Source organism: Chiloscyllium plagiosum, unplaced genomic scaffold (assembly GCF_037043375.1).
Source record: "Chiloscyllium plagiosum isolate Xiang-an unplaced genomic scaffold, Cpla_swu_hap1 HiC_scaffold_1, whole genome shotgun sequence".
In the NCBI taxonomy this organism is placed as follows: Eukaryota; Metazoa; Chordata; class Chondrichthyes; order Orectolobiformes; family Hemiscylliidae; genus Chiloscyllium; species Chiloscyllium plagiosum.
In genome coordinates this window covers 965,597-988,415 of record NW_028270139.1, presented here as the reverse complement: position 1 = coordinate 988,415, position 22,819 = coordinate 965,597, and the positions used below count along the sequence as shown (strand labels likewise).

The window sequence follows — 22,819 nt, the reverse complement described above, 5'->3', positions numbered from 1 at the left end:
CATATGCACTGACATAAAAACAAACATGAAGCGATTGGATTACATATGGCCAATTCACCTGACCTGCACATCTTTGAACTGTGGGAGGAAACCGGAGCACCCGGAGGAAACCCACGCAGAGAACGTGCAAACTCCACACAGTCAGTCGCCTGAGGCGGGAATTGAACCCGAATCTCTGTGGCTGTGAGGCAGCAGTGCTAACCACTGTGCCACCCACCAAGAGGCAATCAGTATTTCTCTTTCTCTGTGTTGAATTTACAATATTTCACTCGTTTTCTGGTGTGTGTCAGTATTTCAGTTGCTTTGTTTACAGTGTTTAATTTTTTCTGTCACTGCCTCCATGGGGAGCCTGTCCCCATTTCTGGTTCTCTGTGCTAGCATTCCAACATTCCCGGCTTGTATTAACCAGTACACTAGCTTGGACTGCACAGTTCACCCTAGTCAACAAATATCTCTTCTGGGTTTATGGTGTTTGGACTGGTTCTGTAAGATGGACTGGAAAAGTGAGATAATTAACCATTTCAGCTGAACTGACAATGTCTTGATTTTACATTCTTTGTCTTATGATTGGACCCTCCAAAGTCCTCTGTCTACCTCCATATTTCTCTAACTTGTTCATTATGTAATGTTTCACTTTTAACCTGAATAACTGTCCTGTATCTTTCCCTGACCTTTGGTACTGCTCACCTGGTGCTCTGGGTTCCATCATTAAGAAGCTCAGAAACAGTAAAAAATAAACATCGTTCGTGCACTCTTCCATCTCCGGGTATACTGTGCAGTGGTCCATGGAGGACAGGAAATTTCAGCAACTGTGAGACACCTCTTTGAAACTTGTTCTCTGCCTGTCCACTGAACTCTCTGTTTTTCTTTTTTTTCAGTAATATGAGGAAACCCTTCAGCTTTTATTGATTCAGACCAGGCTTCTTACTGGTCTGAGTAGCATTTGATTTAATTCCGACGTTGGAAAGTTAGTGGAAATGCTTGTGTTTTAAGTTGCTGTGGACATTCATGAGACGAGAGACTTTGATGAACAACTCTGCATGACTCATGGTGACTGTAGCCAGAGCATCTGAATCTGCAACATAGCCAACAGAGGCTGCAGAGAAGGGAATTTCCGTCAATTGAATGAGGGAGTCACCATCTCAGAAATGATCTTATTGAATGGTGGAGCCGGACTGAATGGTTCGCTCATGCAACTCATTCCTACATTTTTGTTTGTAACAAGCCAATTCGCCTTCAATCCTAGTGTATCATGACAGCAGCAGCGAGTTACATCTTCCTGTTACTGTGTAACTTGTTTGAGGCATTAAATGATGCAGCAACCCTTGCATTGTTAACAGCCATTAAACTGTATCTGATGGAGGTCCCTCCCTTCTCAGTTACAGAAACACAAACAACACAAGACCTCATGCAACTACAGGGACTCTTCTCTATGTTCTAAATGATTTCCTTTGCAAAATGTGCCAACATTCCAGCTTTGCACCTTTACAAGTGGTAAAAGACTAGTGTGGCTGAATGGTTTCCTCCTATCCCTCTGTAATAGGCACATCGGGACAGAATTGCTTCCCCCTCCTCTCTGCTCTGAATGATGACTCATGGTTATGAAAGGATTTGATAACATGGCACTTAAAAATAGGAGTAGCCTTACATAATGTCAATAAGCAATAAATAATGTTAACCTGGTGTATGATCTTTGGGAAGTTCCCGAACAGTAGTTTTTTTTTGCAGTTGGTCATTATTTTATCACAGTCTCCTTTTATAAACGGGTGGAATATGTACTATCCTTCAGTGTTCTGGCACTACTCCCATATACAAGAAAGAAAGATTTTACAAGATGGAAAGATTTATGGTCCATCAGTCAGCAAGCCTCATGTATTCCATCCATGCCGAATAAATGTGCCCGTTTGTTGTCATTTGTAAAGTAATGTAAGCAAGGCGTTAACTGAACCTGGTTATTTGGTGACTGTGCTTAATGACAGTCTCCATGGATGCAAATTTTCCGTGGATGGTTTTCATCTTGTAATTGTAAATGGGCATCGTTCAATATGTTATTTCATAGTATGAGTGGGAGCATCATCTGCAGCACTAACAGAGATCAGCAGTTCCGGAGAGCGGAGCAAGAAAGATCAGAATCTGAGAACATTATAGTGGAAATTTATAACAATGGACAGGTGACTTTCCTGGAATGTTTGATACCTTTCTACGTTTTATGATACAATGTCGTCATCAGAATGGATCCTAAATGCACTTTAAATTATTCAATATTTTTATTATCCTATTTGGCTATCGTTTGTGTCCCTGGAAAGTCTCACTGTCCAGTTATTATTTCGATAAACCGTATATGACTGCATTGCAATTATTTTCATTAACCCACACTCTATACGCCTTGTTGTTGTGGTTGTTCCTGCTGAGATTCTACATCAGATATTCACTTTACAAACCACGACGAACTGCATCACCTGACTTCACCTGACGAAGGAGCAGTTCTCAGAAAGCATGCGATTTCAAGTAAACCCATTGGACTATAACCTGGTGTCATGTGGTTTCTGACATTGTATCACTGCCCTAGATAATTAAGTATTGAAAGCTTGAAGGTACTGTCATCTGTGCTGAGTTCAAACTCCATTTCCTTTTTCTGACCCCATGGTCACTATATGTAAGGCTGAAACAGATGCATCACAACAGTGGTGATCTCTTTGGCCATGGGTTGATTTCTGACACCATATCCTGATCATTACTAACTTCAACTACCAACACCTCCAGAATATACTTCACTGGCTCATCCCTTCTGCTATGTGAACCTTGAGCTATAAAATACAGACCGAATGATGTCAATAATCTGCTGCTGACACTCCCAGCTTCAAACCTGTGAAGTAAATTCCAATCCATACTCCACACCCCGTATCTGACTTTACGCCAATCTCTCATGTATCCTTTGTTCACTAATCTATATTGTTATTGGCTCTAGCAATGCATTTATTTAAATATACTCAGGCCGGTCCACACATCTATACATGAAATGTCCCTCAATCTCTCTCTCTGTGGATTACCACAGTTGTTCTTATTTAAACTGATATACTCCAGATGTGTTCTCACTCAACCAATGACTTTCACAAATAACCACTCCCTCACCCCATCCTACACACACACATACACACACACACACACTTGCCTTGAAATGGTGCAATGGAGTTATAGAGAAATAGATTTGTGAGAGCCCCATTTACTGTCACTCGTAACATGGGCAAGTAAAGCAGCAATATACTGTCAAAGGCTTGCACTTCTCCCCATGCTGAGCAAATACTTTAGTTAACTGAGCAACTCGCTAGCATAATCTCCACTGCTCTCCAGCCGGGGCTGTCATCTTGTCCCAGTTAATGGTGTCTGGACTGGTTCTGTGACGAAGATTCAGAATTTGATATGAGGAACCATTTCAGCAGATCTGGCAATACCTTCATTTAATGTTCTCATTCTTGTGTTTTGCATCTTCCAAGGTCTCAGTTCTCTAGTTAGTCCACTTCACTATCTTTTTCCCCATATTTCCACAACATTGTTCTCAGCTAATTAATTGTTTCTTTTTATCTTTAATATGTATTCGCCTCTTCATCTTCACCACGTCTTGGTTTTTGGCTCCTCAGTGTATTGAGTGCTGGCATTGTGAAGCTCAGAAACAACAAACTGCTGTTGTTCAATTTCTGGTTTATCCCACATGGTGTACCACATTGGACAGGAGGGTTCAATAGCTTTGACGCACGTTTTCGAATTTGTTCTGATTTGTCCACTCAATGCCTGTATTTGTCCCTCTCAGCTGATCATACGGTCAGTGACATAGTGACATGAGGAAGCCTTCAAGAATTACTCAAAAGTATTTGACTTGAGTGAGTTCTAACCTAGTCCTATATAGTCCTGTTATTGGAGGTCAAAGTTAACACTTCAAGTTAGTGGAAGTGCTGAGGATGGTTTGCTGGAGGTGGTGCTGTGAGCTGCCTCAGACATTCAGGGAGACCTGATGGTTTGGTGACCCAACTCTGGATGGAGCATTGGGACTGTAGTTACAGCATCTAGATCTGTAACATGAACAACATGTAGAGGTGACAGAGAGGCGAAGCTCTGAAACCACAAAGAGAGTGAATGTGAGGGTTGGGTGGGTGGGGGATAGGATGGAGAAATGTACAATAACTGCACCAGGTTTTCCAAGAACCCAATTAATGTGAACCTGCTAATTTTCAAATGAAGGGAAGGAATTAAGTCACAAACATGAAGAGACATTACATAATTTATCGGTGCTATGTCTACTGGAATGTTCACTTTCACCAGTTCAGATATCAGGGTTTTCCAAGAACAGCTTCCAAGTTACACTTAACACAGGAGCAGAGAGTGAGGGGTCACTGATTGAACAAGGAGCTGGTCATAGAGCAGTGTCACCTCCTTCAACAGGACCTGTAGCTTCACAGTGGGGGAGGACAGTGTTACCAGTGGCTGTTAGGGTCACTGTGTCATTCAGCATCTATGGTCCAAAACTTTCCAGTCAGAAGTGGGTGCCAGACTTACCAACTCCCAGTATGACGACATCGTTCGGTGACGGAGGTTATATGTGGCGGATGAGGTGAATCTAATATGTTCTCCCTCAGCAGGGAGCTGCCAGGTGTATCCTGGTTTTTGCAGTATAGCACATTCCGAATGGTGCTCGTAGCTATGTGGGGTTCCCATGTCAGCGCTGAGATGCAGAGGAACTGAAGGACCTCTTACTCCATTAATGTTGCAGTGTGCCCATGCACAGTACATCATGTCGGTGAATACCCACTGTCCTGGCAGCAGCTACAGCTTCTTCATTCAGAAGCAGTCAGCCATTCCCGTCGTCTTCGGGTCTCCACGTAGAAAGATAAAAATGGCATTGGGGATAAAGAACAGCTCTTTGTTACCTAGCTCATAACCCTCTGGTCCTCACCACTCTCTCCGTCCACCAATCACATCTAAATATCCGGTGTGCACTGGGAACAATGCAGCCACTGGGAAGATCACGGAAAAGACAATCAGGCAGATGAAGCAACACTTCTGATGTCTGAATGGATCAACATGAAACCTCCATTACTCACTGTACAATTAAACCCTGTAATCTCTCTCAATTTTTGTGATATTCTGCTTTCTGTTCTTCATGAAGAATAAACAGATTCACAGTTATCCATATTGTGTGCCATCTACCAAATTATTGCCTCTGACTTAATCTGTCTCCATCTATTTTCCTAATCTCTACCTCCTCTTGATAATTTAATCTCCTGTCTCTTTTATGTCATTGTAAAATTTAATTGCTACACATTTTGCTTCGACTCATTCAAATTATTAATGTGGATTTCAAACCCTTTGGGACCCAGCACCAATCACTGTGTGGCTGCACTATTTTAAATTCTGTCAGACTGATAAAGACTGAATTATCCCTAGTATGTACATTTTTTGCAGTCAGAGCAGTTGAAGCGAGGACCAGGGGTTAGTAAATTTGTGTATGACATGAAAGTTGATAGAGTTGTGAACAGTGCAGAAGGATTTTGCAAGTTACAGAGGGATACAGATAAGCTGCAGAGCTGGGCTGAGAGGTGGAAAATGGAGTTTAATGTGGAAAAGTGTGAGGTGATTCACTTTGGAAGGAGTAACATGAATACAGAGTACTAGGCTAATGGTAAGCTTTTTGGTCATGTGGAAGAGCAGAGCAATTTCGGTGTCCATATGCATAGATTCCAGAAAGTAGCCACCCAGGTTGATATGATTGTTAAGGAGGCAGAAAGTGTATTAGTGGTTATTGGTTAAGGGATTGAGTTTCGGAACCATGAGGTCATGTTGCAGCTGTACAAAACTCTGGTGCAGCCACACTTGTAGTATTGCATACAGTACTGGTCGCTGCGTTATAAGAAGGACATGGAAGCATTGGAAAGGGTGCAGAGGAGATTTACCAGAAAGTTGCAATCGTCATATGAGGAAAGTATGATGGACTAGACGCTGTTATCATTAGAGAGAAGAAGCTAAAGAGGTGATTTAATAGAGACATACAAGTTCAGCGGAGGATTCGATAGGGTTGGCGGTGAGAGCCTTTTTCTTTGAATGGTGATAGCTAGCATGAGGGGACACAGCTTTAAATTGAGGGGCCATAGATATAGGACAGATATCAGAGGTTCTTTACTCAGAGAGGAGCAGGGGCGTAGAATTCCATGCCTGCAAAAGTAGCAGACTGACCAACGTTAAGTGCATTTAAATGCTCATTGGATAAATATATGGATGCACTTGGATTAGTGTAGGTTAGATGGGTTTCAGATCCGTATGACAGGTTGGCACAACATTGATGGCCGAAGGGCCTGTAATGTGCTGTAATCTACTATATTCTAAGAACCACCTCTCACAACAAGATTATTAGTAACTCCTCATCATTGTATAAAACCAAATCAAAGGTAGCCTGTTTCAAAGTTGGTTGCTCAGCATTCTGGCTTTAAAAAACCATCTTGTCCAGGCACCAGGAATGCATTGTCACGGTTATCATATTTGTTATTTGCCAGTCTCTGTGTCATTTCAAATTATGATTAGTTAAGCATTCTTGTTGTATGCATCTCTGATTTCCCATCATCTCCTATCTCATCTGCACATGCCTGTCTACCTCAGTCGTTGAAGCATGAGATTCTTAATCTCAGGGTCATGGGTTTGTGCCCCATACTGGATGCTTTTTGAGAGTGCATGCTGGCTCAATTGTAAGCATTGCTGCCTCACAGCGCCAGGTTCGATTTCATCCTTGGTCAATTGTCTGTGTGAGGTTTGCACATTCTCCCCGTTTCTGCGTGGGTTTTCTCTGGGTGCTCCAGTTTCCTCCCACAATCCAAAAATGTGCAGGTTCGTTGAATTCGCCATGCTAAATTGGCCCATAGTGTCTAGAGATGTGTAGGTTAGGTGGACTAGCTCTGGGATTTGCAGGGATAGAGTAGGGGGAATTGGTCTGGGTGGAATGACCCTTGGAGGGACATTGTGGACTCAATTGTCCTAATGACTTGCGTTCACAGTGTATGGATTCTATGACCTATGAGTACTATTTGGATGCCTATGAAGAACTGTCACAGTAGGTTTCAGCACCTTGTGGCTTCCAGACGATTCCACAACAAGACTTCCTGCTACAATATTTTTTCTCTCTGTTGCATTCAGTCTACGTTCAGAACATGCCACCCCACATTCTAAGAGATTAAATGCCCTTTGATACTTTTGTTTCCAATACCTTCCTTTGCTTTCTACTTTCCTATCGCTCATTTTCATCTCCGAGTTGTGGTTGCCAACCTTCCAGGAAAAGAAATGGCAAGTGATATATCACGTTATATTCCATCTGCCAAACTTTGATGCACTAGCTTTACCTTCCTATAGCCATTTGCATACTCTCCACATTCTCTTGAAAATTTAATGTCCTGCTTATCCTCGTGTCAATATTGTAAATTGCAAATAGTTCCGAACCCAGCATTGGTCATTGCATGACTCCATTGGTTATATTTTGTAAAAAATGATCGAGACTGATTTATCCCGAGTGTCTGCTTCCTGTTTGGTAAACTGTCTGCCCCCATTCTTGTGTAGCACATTTGAAGAGCTGAATACTGGAACAAGAAATATCAGGCAGCATTTCCACCACTCGAGTCTGCTCCGCCATTTAATACAATGGTGGCTGACGCCTTCTCGGTCTCTGTTCCCCTTCTCTGTCCACTCTCCATCACCATTCATTTAATCAATGTCCAAACATTTTCGGCAAACCGTGATAGTGAATTCCACATCTTCACAGAGAATTGTGAGAAGTAAATTCTCTTCACACCTGTTTCAAATCAGCTCCACCTATCTGAAAACTATGATTTCTTGCTATATATTGCCATTCATGAGGAAATATCCACTCCAGAACTGTATTGTCAATTGCATTTAGCAACTTACAGACCTCATCGAGATCTCTTATTCTTCTAAACTGGAGAGAGAATAGGCCTGAGCTGTTTAATCTCTCTTCATATGACAATCTCCTCATCTTCTGAATCAATCTCGTAAACTACATCCCTCCTCAGATCAGGGCACTCAATTTGTACTCAGTACTCCAGTAATGATATAGCTAATGCCTTGCATAGCTGCAGCAACACTTCCCTACCTTTATACACTATTCTTTTCGATTGATAAGCTGAAATTGCACTTGCCTTCCTCACATTTTCCCTCTTCACAACTCCCTCAATAGTTCCACGCTGTCCACCAACCCACCCTATACACACAGCACCTTCCCCTGCCCCTGCATGAGCTGCAAAATCGGAACCCACACCGCCACTCCCCCCCCCCCCCCCCCCGCCCACCCCCACCCCCCACCCCCCACATCACCTCTGTCCAAAGCCTTAAGGGAACATTTCAAATCTGGCAGAGATTTTCCTGCACATTCAACCACCTCATTTACTGCATCCTACGCTTTTGATGAGGTCTCCTCGACATCAGGGAAACTGAGCTCCAGCTGACAGAGTGGTGCAGGGAACATCTCTGCTCAGCACACATTGAACAATTCCACCCCACTTTGGCCAAACACTTCAACTCCCCTTCTGGCTCCCCTAAGGACATGCAAGTTCTGGCTCTCTACTGCCAAATCAAAGCCACCCGCCAACTGGAAGAAAAATGTCTTATCTTCTGCTTCAGGAAACTGTAACCACAAGGCACCAACATTGACTTCACCCATTTCCAAATGTTCCCAGCCCCACCTCATCCTAGATGCAACCCTCCAACTCAGCACCACCCTCTTGACCTGACCTACCTGTCCATATTCCTTTCCATCTATCTTCTCCACACTTCCCGCTGACCCAACACAATCACATCTCACTTGCATCCACTTATCACCATCTCACTTACCTTCCCTCTGCCCCATGCCCACCCCCATATTAATCACGCAGCCCCCTTCCTCCTCCACATTCCTGATGAAGGGCTTATGCCCTGCCTCTCGGATGCTGCCTGATCTGCTGTGCTTTTTCTAGCGCCACACTTTCCGACTCATTACCTGCTATACCTGCATGTAACTTCTCTGACATATGACAGAGGACACCCAAATCCTTCTGCACCTAAGTACTTTTAAGTTTCTCTCCATTTAAATAATAAGTTGTCTTTCTATTACGCTGACAAAAAGAGATAACCTCATACTTATCCATGTTAAATTTTACTGCCAAATATGACCATATTCACTTAAACAATTGAAATCAATTATTTAAATTTCTCATGTCTTCCGAACAATCGACTATTCTACCTATGTTAGTGTCACGTGAAAATTTGCCTTTAGTACTTTCTTTCCCGTCATCCAAGTAAAACAAAGCATTGCACATTGTTGGTACCTGAGGGCCAAACTGTTTGGTTTAACTTTGGAAATCTCCTCTGATTACTTCCTTGATAATGGATTCTAACAAATTGCCTTAAATCCCAATAGTTTGCTCACGATGTTTTATTCCTCCGTGAAGCAGGTTATTCTAAGTTCCTTCCTTTCCATAACCTCTACCTTCCCTTTCAATTCCCGTGTAATGGGCCCAAGGTTTTAAAAGATCTGCTCTAATCACTGTGTAAGAGGCATGAGAGGCTGAACAGACTCATTCTGTTGCTGGTTTACATTCAGTCTCTCGAGACTGTTATACAGTAACAGGAGGAGCCCACTCAGCCCATTCTGTCTGTTTCAGAGGAACAGGAGGAGGCAATTCAAACTTTCAACTTTCTTGCACAAGAACAGTAGAAGGTCATTCAGCCCCTCGAGCCTGACAAAAGAGGAGGATGAGAGGGCCAGTCAGCATCTCGATCCTGGGCTCAATGTACTCCTGGTGTTGCTACATTATGGCATTAATGGCTGAAATGTCTTCCTTATGTTCCTGAGTAATAGGTTCAAGGTTGCTTTTTAACAGTTTGACGTGCTGAAGGGCCTCCGAATATTCCTGTATAAGAAGTTCGAAACAGTGAATGCATCCTGCATCCTTGACATGGGATTAAGGGAGTGATTGGTCTTCTCATTTTTCCATTCAACAGACGCTTGGCTGAGCTATCTGTTTCTTTCCCATAAGAAGTCTCAAATAGTTTTGTATCCTTCTCCATTCCCACACAACATGCGTGGTGGGTTTTCTTATTTCAATGCATCAATCTCTTGTCCTCTTCTAATTCCAGTGTTTCAGTCTTGAGGAGGCTGAATGGACTGATCCCGTTGCAATGTAACAGGATACTAGTGCAACATGGCCTACTCTGAGTCCGGCAAGGCACTGATTTTAATTGTATATAAATTTCCAGCGGCTGAGTAGCGTCGTCCTGTTCTGGAGTAACAGGGTCGGAGGCCTGAATATCCTTCAGCACTTCCTGCGTAACAGGGTCAAGAACTGAAATGGATTCCTTCATTTATTGTGTAATTGTTTTCTATTGCTGACTGCATCCAGTCGTTCATGTAGCAATAATACCATCTTTCATCCTTTTAATGGGTATTTGATCAATAGGATCATCTTTTCCTCATATGTTAACATCTTTATCACAATTGAGGGAACCATCTCTGAATTGCTTCTAATGCAACCATACCCATTCCTCAGTGAGGAGACTAAGTCTCTACATGCTACTCCAGATGTGATCTCATTAAGATCTTGCACAGTGGCAGCAACACTTTACCAGCCTGCTATAAGCTTGCTGCCCAGATTAGAGCAGTCTCAGCTATCTGGGTAATACACATCATTATTGAAAGGTCAATGTCCTTCTCCAGTCCACCAGCATAATGGGAAATCCTGTGAAAATGTCACAATGACATTTGAGGAGAACAGGTAAGATATATGGCGAGGTGATCTCACATTGAGATAGGCCTCGCCAAATTATCTCGCCTGAACCTACCATAAATCTCCCCATATCCCCGTCACTCAGATTTCACTGAATCTGGTAAAGTGGAGATTACAAACAGCGAAGTGAAGCAAACCTTGACGGAAGATGCACATCAAAGTCAAGGCTGAAATAGAAATGTTGGGCATGTCATAAAGCAGGAAATAAGATATACACGTTTGTGGGCCCTGCAGTAATAATGGTAGAATTCAAGTTTCATCTAAACTTTGTTAACCCAAGTGAATGTTAATGCTGGGAAAAATGCATTTCACAAGCGTGGCCGAGATGGTTTGTTTTAACAGTGACCAAAACAGAAATACATGGAAAACGTTGGCAGATCTGGTATCGTCTGTGGAGAGGAATCCGATTTAGCTTTTAGGGTCTAGGGACGCATCCTCAGAGCTCAGAACAGAATTCTGAGGAAGGATCCCTCAAGGTGAAACGGTAATTCTGATCTCTCCACAGAGATCCTGGCAGGCTTGCTGAGACTCCGAACAATTTCTACTTTCATTTATGATTTACAGCATCCACAGCTTTTCAGTTTTTTATTTGAACAATATTGAAAACCAAGCAAGAATTTTGGAACTAGTGTTATGTGAAGGAGGTTTGGGAGTAGTGATCATAATATATTGAATTTTACATGACGTTTGGAACTGAAAAGGTTTTATTTAAAAACAAATGATGATATATCTGAGTCATGCAAGCTATGAAAGTTTGAGGACCAAGCTGACTTTACTGGATTGGAAAAGTACATGAAAAAGATTTAATGGAAGATACACAATGTCTCTTATTTATAGAACCACTGCAAGGTATACAATATACATGCCTCCCTCCAAGATATAAACAGCAAAACGGACATGTGACTCAAAGATGGTTCATAAAAGAATTTCAAAATTCGATGAGATGAAAGGAAGTGGCTTAGAAAAGTGTCAGATGTTGTGGTAAGCCATAGATTCAGACATATGTAGAGCACAGCAAAGGATGACCAAAAAATGGATAAGAAAATCAAAAAGAGAACAAGAATGCAACTAACAAGAAACACAAAAAGCTCTGAAAAGCTTGAGTTGATATTTGAAAGAAAAATAAAAGCAAGGCCAAATATGGAACAGTGAAAGTGCAAACAGGATAACTTACTGTAGATAACAGACAAATTAGAGGAAAACTAAATAGTTACTTTATGTCTGTTTCCATGGAGGAAGATCCAGAAAATCTCCCAGAAATACTAAGTGACCATGCGACTTGTGTAAATAAAGACTAAAATCTTTCATGTCAGTAACGTGATGCTGTTTGAAATATAGCTGGATTGAGCATTATAATTTTGACAGACCAGGCATACTTCATATCAACATTCCGGAGGAAGCAACAATAGACACATTGAGTGTATTGTTGACCACTGTGTTTCTATGACGTGACACAATTTGGAAGAAGGAACCAGACAAGGGAGTACTTGATGTGAATGGCAGCACAATGGGAACCTCAGAGGGTGAACGTGAGGACTACCGATGCTGGAATCAGAGTGGTCCACACATCCTCGAATGTGACTGGATACGTTTATAAATTAGTAAAGAAGGTATAAGAGACAGTAGGCACAGTCTTTATTAAACGAGGCATAGATTTTAAGAGCTAAGCGGACTTTCTTTAGGCCAAGAAGGAATACTGCAGTTCTGAGACCTACATTACAGGACGGTACGATTGCACTGGAGAGGGTGGAGAAGCGATTCAACAGGATGTTTCCCTGGGATGAAGCATTTCAGCTATGAAGAGAGCCTGGATAAGCTCAGGTTGTTTGCTTCAGAATAAAGAAAGCAGAGAGAAATGCAATTCAGATGCATAAAATTACGAGAGACATAGACAGAAATAAGCTATTAATTTTAATCAAAGGGCTGAGAACCAGAGAGCAGATTGAGAATTAATGGTTTGAGGATTCTAGAGGAGTTGAGGATAGCTTTTTATCCAGAATGTTTTTAAGAGTCTGGAATGCACTTCCAGAGAGGGCAATTATTGCACGTAAGACCATAACCATTCAAATGTACTTGGATGAGCAGCTAAAATGTCATACCTTCCCCAGCTATGGGCCTTGTGTGGGAACATGGCACTGATGTAGATGTGATGTGTTTCTGACAGTATAGATTCTATACTTCTGTGACAGTATAATTGGGGATGGTCAATCAGTGAGCAACCCAGACAGGAATTGATCGGTTTCTGAAATGTATGTTAACAAGGATGATAAGATTGAACTGTAGTAGCTTCTAAAATTATGCCAATGGGAAAGGTAAGAAAAAACAAATGCAGCTTCCTTACAGACTGAATGTAGAGAGTGGAAAATGGAGAATGTTGAAGAGGATTTGGATCTCTCGTACAACAGTCCAACATTGCAGGAGCTGGAAGCAGTGATGAAGATAAATGGTGTCATATCGACTCAAAACATTAGCTTGCTCTCTCTCCTAACCTATTGTGATCTCCAGCATTGGTTGTTTTCAATTCAAAATAAATGGTGTGTTGACCTTCATTTGAAGTGGATTTGCGTATAGGAGTAAGGTTGTCTTAATGCAGTTGCACATTTTGAACATCGTGCAGTATTGTGTGTAGTTTTGGTCTCCTTATCGAATAAATAATATACCTGACATTAAGGGAGTTCAGCGAAGGATGATGAATCTGATCTCTCGGATGACAAGCTTGTTGTGCGAGCTGAGTTTGGGTGGACTGGTAGTAAACCAGTGGACAAGTGGAGCACTGTGGTAGTTTGGTGCACTTACCTCTACACTGCTGAAGCCAAGTGTCAACTCATGGGCCCCTCCTCCTACAGCCCCCTCGACCATGACCTCACCTCCCATCACCAAACCATCACTTCCCAGATCATGCACAATCTCATCACCTCAGGGGCTCTCCCACCAACAGCCTCCAAACTCATATTCCCAGAACTCCGAACCACCCAGTTCTACCTCATCCCAAAATTCATGAGTCGACAGTCCCAGTTGACCAATTGTCTCTGCCTGCTCCTGCCCCACTGGACTTATCTCCCCACAACTTGACACCGTCCTTCTCCCCTTAGACCAGGAACTCCCAACATACATTCAGGACAACGCCCTCCGCTTCGTCCATGCCTTTCGTTCCCCGACCGCCAACACCTTATCTTCACTATGGATATCCAGTCCATGTGCATGTCCATCCACCATCAGAAAGTACTCCAAGCTCTCTTTATTCCTCTCCCACGGACCCAACTAGTACCCATCCACCAACATACTCGCTCGATTGGCAGAGTTGGTCCTCATCCTCAACAACTTTTCCTCCCACTTCATTCGGACCAAAGGTGTAGGCATGGGCACCTGCTTGCCTGCCTCTTTATCGAATACATGGAAAAATCCATCTTCCGTAGTTACACTGTCATTAGTCCCTACCTTTTCGTCCACCACATTGATGACTGCATCGACGCAACCTCGTGTTCCCATGAGGAGGTTGAATAGTTCATCACCTTCGCAATCAACTTTCCACCTTGAGCTCAAGTTCCCCTGCGCCATCTCAGATACCTTCCTCCACTTCCTGGGTGTTTCCACCTCAATTTCCAGCGACCAATTTAACACAAACTGTGACTTCAAACCCACTGACTCCCACAGCTACCTGGACTACATCTGCTCCCACCTTCCCTCCTGTAAAAACATATGCCTTATACCTAAATCCTCAGCCTCCACCACATCTGTTCCCAGGAGGAGCAATTCCACTCAACAACATCCCAAATGGCCTCCTATTTCAAGAACTACAAATTCTCCGCCCAATTGATCAACATTGCCCTCCAGCACATCTCCTCCACTTCCTGCACCTCACCCTTGAACCCCACCCCTCCAACCGCAACAAAGACAGAACCACCATATCCCCTCCAAACGTTCCTCACCTTCCACCCCACCAACCTCCAGATACAAGGCATTATCCACCGCTATTCCTACCAACTATGGTCAGGCTCCACCACCAGAGATATATTTCCATCCACAACTGTATCAGCATTCTGCAGAGACCATTCCCTCTGCCACCTCCTGGCTAGGTCCACGTCACCCACCAACCCACTCTCCACTCCCAGCATCATTCCTTTCCGCAGCAAGAGGTGTAAAACCTGTGCCCACAGCTCCCCCTTCACCTCTGTCCAACGTCCCAAAGGATCCATCTACATCTGGCAGATATTTTCCTTCACTTCCACACTTGTCGCATACTGTGTCCATTGCAGTCAATGTGGTCTCCTCTACGTTGATGAGATACGACACTAACTTGCAGAATGTTTCAGGAAACATCTCTGGAACACCCGCACCAAACAATGCAATCACTCTGTGGCATGCAAGTCCTGAACCTCCTCCACCACCAAACTCAAGACAACGGATGCCTGAAGGAAGTACGCCTCATCTCCCGCCTTGGGACCATCCAACCCCATGGCATCAACGTCGATTTCACCAGTTTTCTCATTTCCCCTCCCCCCACCTTATCCCAGATCCAACCTTCCAACTCGGCACCGCCCTCTTGTTCTGTTCTACCTATCCATCTTCCTTTCCAACTACCTGCTCCACCCTTCTCTCTGACCAATCACTATTACTCCCCAACTCTATCTACCTAAAGTCTTCCCAGCTACCTTGCCCGAGCCCACCCTCCTATTTATGGAGTTCAATGTGGAAAAGTGTGATTCACTTTGGAAGGAGTAACAAGAATACAGAGTACTGAGCTGAAGGTGAAATTCTTGGTAGTGTAAATGAGCAGAGAGATTTCGATGTCCATATGCATAGATCCCTGAAAAATGCCACTCTGGTTGATAGGATTGTTAAGAAGGCGTATCATGTGTTAGTTTTATTGGTAGAGGAATTGAATTTCAGAGCCATGCAGTCACGTTGCTACTGTACAAAGCTCTGGTGTGGCTGCACTTAGATTGTTGCCTGCAGGTCTGGCCACCACATTATAGGACAGATGTGGAAGTATTGGAAAGGATGCAGAGGGGATTTACCAGGATGTTACCCAGTATGGAGGGAAGGTGGTATCCAGTGGTGGTGTCATTTCCAATTCTCTTCTTAGTGATGGGACATAGTTGAGTAATTTTCCACATTTACAACTCTGATATGTCAGAGTTGGAGCAGGAATGAATCAGCTTCCCCAGGGATATGGCTTGTTGTGCAGCACGAGTCCTCAATGGTGTTGCAGGAATAGTGTCAGAGTCCATTGCCTTTGTCGTATCTACTGTGTTCAGCTGTTTCTTCATATCACGGGCAACGAATCAAATTGGTTGATGACTGGCATCTATGATTCTGTGGGCATCATGACGAAGGTGAGGTGGATAATTAACTGAACACTTTCAGCTGAGGATGGAGCAGATACAATATCCTTATCATTTGCACTGATGTGCGGGGCTTTACATTATTTAGGAGGAGGATATTTGTGAAGTCCTCTCCTCAAATGAGTTGTTTAAAAATCCATCATCATTTATGATTAGATCTGCCGGCATTGTCGGGCTTACATCTGATCTGTTGGCCTTTGGATCATTTCACTCTTTTTCTCAGATGTTATTCCAGCTGTTCAGAATGCACCACTTGAGTATAGTAGTTTTTATGGGTTGTCATCAGGTTTAGGTACACATGGTTCACCCACACCCGTGACTGAACCATAGGTTGGCTTGACGGTAATGGTATATTGAGGGATTTATCATGCGTAAAAAGTTACAGATTGTGGTTAAATACAATTCTGCTACTAGTTTCTATCAGATTTGGGATGCTTATTTTAGGAAACAGAAGCAGATGACAGACATGAATTTCAGTTGTGCTTCCTGAATTACCTCCAGAGTGTCCTGCAATTGCAGCTCCACCGTCTAGCCTGCTAGTCTCCCATTCCAATTAACTCCTGCCAGCTCCTCCCTGATGTTTCTGTGGTCACCTTTACTCAATTATCATTCAGTTCCATTTAATTCCAGCACCTCTCTCTCAAATTACAGAATAAACTCTGTCAGAGTATGGGTTCCTTCAACTTAAGCTCCCTAATCAAATCTACTTTCCCAACTCTTGCATCAAGCTGAGTTTGTGATGCCACTTTTCTGGAACATTTACTTCTTGCAGTAAATCATATCAAAAATGCTTCTGCCCCTTTTGAAATGAATTCCCACTTCTATACAAATTTCAAAACTTAGAAGCAACCTTTGTCTCCCTCTGCTAAAGTCATCTTCCCACTGACCATGTGATATAAGAATTCCCTTTCTAGTCTGGATCTGGCGAGAGGTACTTTTTAGCCTTGGATATCATCACCTCTTTCAAGCTAAGGAATTCATGTGGTTGTTTTCTTATTGATACGAGTAGGCGTGTACCACTCCCTTAGTACATCAATATAGAGAAAAGAAAATAACGGTATAAAGTTTTGGACTCAATGTTGTTCTCCTGATGGTTTTAAATCTGTGTGCTTGGAGGTTGAGGTTAATAGAATTAAAATAGTTTATAAATCATGAGGGGCAAAAATTATTAATAGCAAAGGCAAGAGAGTACAATATGAAAGGGCACAATTTTAAGGTGAGATGGCAAAGATTTAAAAAGGACCTACGGGAAAATTTCGCACATAGAGGTTGGTGTGTGTATGGAATAAACTGGCAGAAGAAGTGGTCGGTGCAGGTACAGTTACAGCACTTAAAAATAATTTGAACAAATGCATGAATAGGAAAGTTTTAGAAGGATAAGGGCTAAATGCAGGCAAATGGAATTAGCTTAGTTGGAAGTCCTGGTCGATATGGACGATTTGGACCGAAGGGCCTGTTTTTGTGATGTATGACACTATGATTCTCTGACTCTATTAAGTGAAAAAAAGAAGAAAAATCATTTGAAAATAAATTGGCTAGAAATATGTAAATGAATAGCAATAGCTTTTCCATGTATGTAAAGAAATAGTTCAAGATGAGTGTGTGAGCCTTGCAAGAAGGCAAGTTAGAAATGTATAGACGGGACACTAGGAGGATTCGAGTAGTGAATTGATTACAGGAAGCATAATTTAAACCAATATTGTACATTATTACTGACAATGGAAGACACTATAAATATGTAATGGATATAGGAACAAGACAGGCAGATTTCTTTAGGTAGCCACAAGTAAAAGGTTTATTCACAAAATAAGCTTCCTCAGTAAAGGTGCAAAGCCGAATGAGAAGATGTTTAGAGAATACAGATACTCATTGGGTATCCACCTGATTCACTCTCCTCAAGATTCTTTACAATTCAATAAAATCACCTCTCATTCCAAAGTTAACCTGTTTACCCTTCATAATATAAGTTCTTCATCCCAGTTATTTGTGAGGTGAAACATAACTGATATGCTTCCAATGTCATAATCTCATTTCTCAGGTAAGGAGACAAAAAAAAAACACACACACAGACTCCTGGATGTGTCCTCACTAAGACTTGGTAAAGCTCAGGAACACATCTTTCCTACAAAGTTGACTGAAAGTACAGCTAGTTGGCATACCTTATGTCTTTTTCTTCTGTTAAAAATCATCTTCAATTTGGTATAGAGATGGGGAGATTTATTTTCTTTCCTCAGAATGTTGTAAATCTTTGGAATGCTCTTCCCAAAACAGCATAGGAGGCAGAGACATGGAATATTTTTGAGGCACAGACAGATTATTTCATGAATATCAACAGAGTCATGGATTTTTGAGAAGAGAGCAGGAATGTGCAGTGTGGGGAAAAATGTTGATAGTGATACATAATGAAACTGCAGATGGCCAAGAATACAATGGAAAACAAAATGATACTGTAGAGAAAATTAAAAATGCTAACAGTGATCGATAAAAGTCACGATAGTCTCAAAAGACCATGGTGCTGCTCTCTCATTAGAGAGAGATCACTCGTGGTGGTTTAACCTGGAGGCAACCACATCTCAGATGACGGGTGAGGTTGAGAAAGAGAGCCCTCCATCATACTTCTGTCAGTGTGGAGAATTGAACCTGCGCTATTGACCTCCTTCGACATCACAAACCAGCCATCCGGCCAACTTGGTGAGAAACGATAAAACTACTACAGACAGAAATACTCAATGTCAATCCACAAAAGAACCTTTGATAATAATGAAGAAGCTACCTGTCACATAATATTCAAGTCCACTGTTGAAGACAAAACATATTCTCTGATGAAAATTATATTTTATGATGAGGCAAGTGTTTAGATGCTGTCTTTGGCTGAGTATAATAAGGTGTGATGAGCGAAATCACCAGAATAACTAACTGTGACTGGATATTGATAAACATTAAATAACTACATATTTTAATTTATCTGTGTAAAGTATGCTTATGTTTACTTAAAACTATCAAGCTGATGTGATAGATTGTTCGAAGAGTCCGTCCTGAAGGGAAATGGCTCCCAGAAACATGCTTTAAGAAAACCAATGTAGAATGTGTCCGTGTGTCATCTGGTTCGTGACTGGAATCCAGGGAGTTTAATATTTTTGTTATGTGGAACTCTGGACGCCATCAGTTAGAAGGACTAAATGGCCTCATGATGGACTTTAATCGTGTGTGTTTTGAAAAAAAAAGGCACCACTGCTCCTTCTCCTTACTTGTTATACACTTGGGGGACTGACGGTTTTTTTTCTGAACGGGAATAGTTGGAACATTATTTGGAACATTCTATAAACAACATCACCTAGTAAATACTAGAAGTGACATTCCACAACTGAATTTATCCAGACCATTCGATAATGGACCATGACAGAGATGAGGAGATTTATTTTATTTTCTCATGGTGTTGTGAGTCTTTGGAACTGTCTCGCCCAGAGAGCAGAATTAATGAACATTTTTGAGGTCCAAAGAAATGGATATATCCATGAATAATAACGGAGTCAATGATTATCAGTGAGTGTGTGGGACTATGGAGCTCAGGATACAGTCACATCAGCCATAATCATCTTTAATAGTCAAGAAGACTGGAGGGGCTGAATGGTCAACTGATGCACCTTATTGGTGCGTCCCTGTGACTGTAACAAACCATCTCTGTTCCTCCTCGTGTGACGTTTTCCTGATACTGTGTGCTTTTTGGAACATGGTTAGGTGGTTGCTTTGGACTTGGACACACTTGATGGACAGAAGGGCCTTTGTGCCTCTATCACATTCTTCATCTGACATTCGCCGGAATACTCCATAATCAATATCCTCCAGAACATTCTATAATTGACGTTATATTTGAACAGTCGGACGTCAGTTAATTTATTTAGTTGAACAAAAGATGAGATCCCGAGGGAAGAGATCCCGTTCCAGGGAGAATGGAGACACTGTTTCGAAATCCCTCAGGCAGTTAAAGGGGTGAATACATTTTCCCTGCATTTATATTTCCTCATAGCAGAGGATCGACCACAATTTAGACTAACAGACAGGAATTTCCAAACTGTTTGTCTTCAAGGAGCAGGGAGAGACTCATTTCAGAGGTTTATGTTTTCACCCTCCGTATTAGGAACTGTAAAGAAGTGACCTGTGTCTGCTCTCAGGTGTGTGGGAATGTTCTGGAAGCCATCTATTCTTATGGATGTGTATCTGTCTGTTTGGGGAGGGAGTGTTTCCTGTGTTTTACATCACATTTTTCTCAGTAATTTAAAAATTCACATTTGTTATTTCAGCTCCAATTATTTTAGTAAATATCTGAATACAATATCACATTTGAAAATCTCACTGGGTCATCAATCAAACTGGTAACCTTACCTCCAGGATGTGTAACTTGTATTTTTTTACCTTCCTCAGTTAATGTCGTGACGATCTACGTCCTGCTTTATAAAGACTGTGGATTGTCTCCGTGTGTCAGACGTTACCTGGGGGCAATGGCAGCGGCAGATCTACTGGTTATTATCCTCGACCTGATACTGAGACACATACCGATTCTTTATTATGAACCTTTTTATTTCCTGTATTCAATTCCCGTGTGTAATACCCACGCTGTCCTGCTTTATGCCGCCACTGACTGTTCTGTTTGGTTCACTGTCACTTTCACCTTTGATCGGTTTGTGGCCATTTGTTTCCAGAAGTTGAAAAGTAAATATTGCAGTGAGAAAACGGCGGCTGTGGTTCTGGGAGCAGTGACTGTGTTGAGCTGTTTAAAGAACATTTTCTGGTATTTTATGCTCACACCTCGGTATCGGCTGGGGAATATGCCCTGGTTTTGTGAGGGAACAAAGGACATTTATGTCTCTTGTGTCTGGTTCATAATCGAGTTCCTGCACTACATACTAACCCCGGCTATCCCATTTCTCCTGATACCATTGTTCAATGTTTTTACTGTCAGACACATTTTAGTAACCAGCAGAGCCCGCAGGAGACTCCGGGCTCACACTGATGCGGACCTTCAGTGTGACACTGAAATGCAAAATCGAAAAAAAACCATCATTTTACTGTTTGTGATCTCGGCCAATTTCATCCTGTTATGGTCAACGTTAATGGTTTTTTCTATATGGTACCGGATGTACAATATTGGATATAGAGCGATATATCTAGATTGGTTTATAGAGGAACTGGGCTTCATGCTGCAGCTCCTCAGTTGCTGCACAAATACTGCGATTTATGCCGTGACCCAGACTAAGTTCAGACAGCAACTGAGGAATGTGCTGAAATATCCCTTTACTCAAATCCATCAATCAATCAAATTCATTCAGTAATCAATCCATCCATGATTTTCTCATTTCAGTTCAGTGTTGCAACAGTGAAGCAGCCTGTCATTGTGGTAACAGACTGAGGTTAGCGCTGGTTTGTCCAACCTTATCCGACAGGAAGTTACAGGAACACATTTCAATGTTTCTCTCAACCCAGGGCCATTACGAAAATATACAATTCCACTGACTCTATTTATAACTTCAATTTGTAAATAATACCAAAAAAAGTGTCCATTAAAAAGTACCAAGCAGCAGAATGTTGTTGGTGTTTGTGTTGGGGAAGCTGAGCTGGAGAGAGACGGACCCAGCCCCAAGTTCTGGTCCTCAGGGAAGTGGAAAAGACCAGTGCTAAGCTCAGCAGTTGGGTTAAGTTCACTCTGTCCTTGTTTTCAACATTGGGTTTCGCACACAGACCTAGCTTCAGCAGAATTAATCACTTTCCCTTACCCTTTGCTTCTTATCTCCCTCCCAGACTCATACTGTCTTTCCCTCACTATACTCCTCCCACTTTCGTCTCCTTCTTTTCATACCTCAGGAAATATGGATCAGACAAAACTGCTCTGTGTCTCGAAAGACATTGTTTGGAGAATGAAATAACTGTGCAACTCGAGAGATTCATAGGCTTTGATGATATCTTCAAAAAAATCTGCTGCTTTGTGTCATGGTATGGGGAGACCACCAAAGTGTGACATTGTATCACTTTAAACACAAGAGGGAGAGAGAGATTCTGAGCTTTTGGTGCATCACTTTTTAATTCATTCATCCATTCAGACTTTCTTCCAGTGAGTCCCATTCTATCCAGAGACAGATACACATAAGCAAAAACACGGAGACGCATGTCTGGAGACACACAATAACATGACCATTGTATGTCTTTAAACATAAGAGGGACAGACAGAGAGAAATTGAAGGGGTTCAGCCCATTTCAATGGATTAATCCCCAAAACAATAGAGAGCCCACTGCGCCGAGAAACAGGGACAGAGATACACACTCATACACACACTCAGATACACCAGCTCTCTCACACACAGGTACAAGCACACAAATATTTCGATAGAAATAGACACCCACAGATGCAGACAGTAACACATACAGAGAGTAACACATATAGACACAGGGGTGGCACGCTGGCTCAGTGGTTATCCATGCTGCCTCACAGTACCAGAGACCCAGGTTCGATTTCAGCCTCAGGCGACTGCATGTGTGGAGTTTGCACATTCTCCCTGTGCCTGTGTTGGTTTCCTTCGGGTGCTGTGATTTCGTCTCACAATCCAAAGATGTGCAGGTTAGGTGAATTGGCCATGCTAAATTGCCCATAGTATTCAGGGATGTGTTGGT

General features: G+C 42.2%; 1 protein-coding gene across 1 annotated transcript in view; it reads left to right on the top strand.

Moving 5' to 3' along the window:
- The window catches only part of LOC148152051 (putative G protein-coupled receptor 139), a 34,304-nt gene extending 12,818 nt beyond the window's left edge, over positions 1 to 21,486 (top strand). Inside the window, exon 2 of the mRNA XM_087992529.1 lies at positions 20,579 to 21,486. Coding sequence (XP_087848655.1) covers positions 20,579 to 21,486 — 908 coding nt within the window. The remainder of the gene's footprint in view (positions 1 to 20,578) is intronic.
- Positions 21,487 to 22,819: the final 1,333 nt, after the last annotated feature.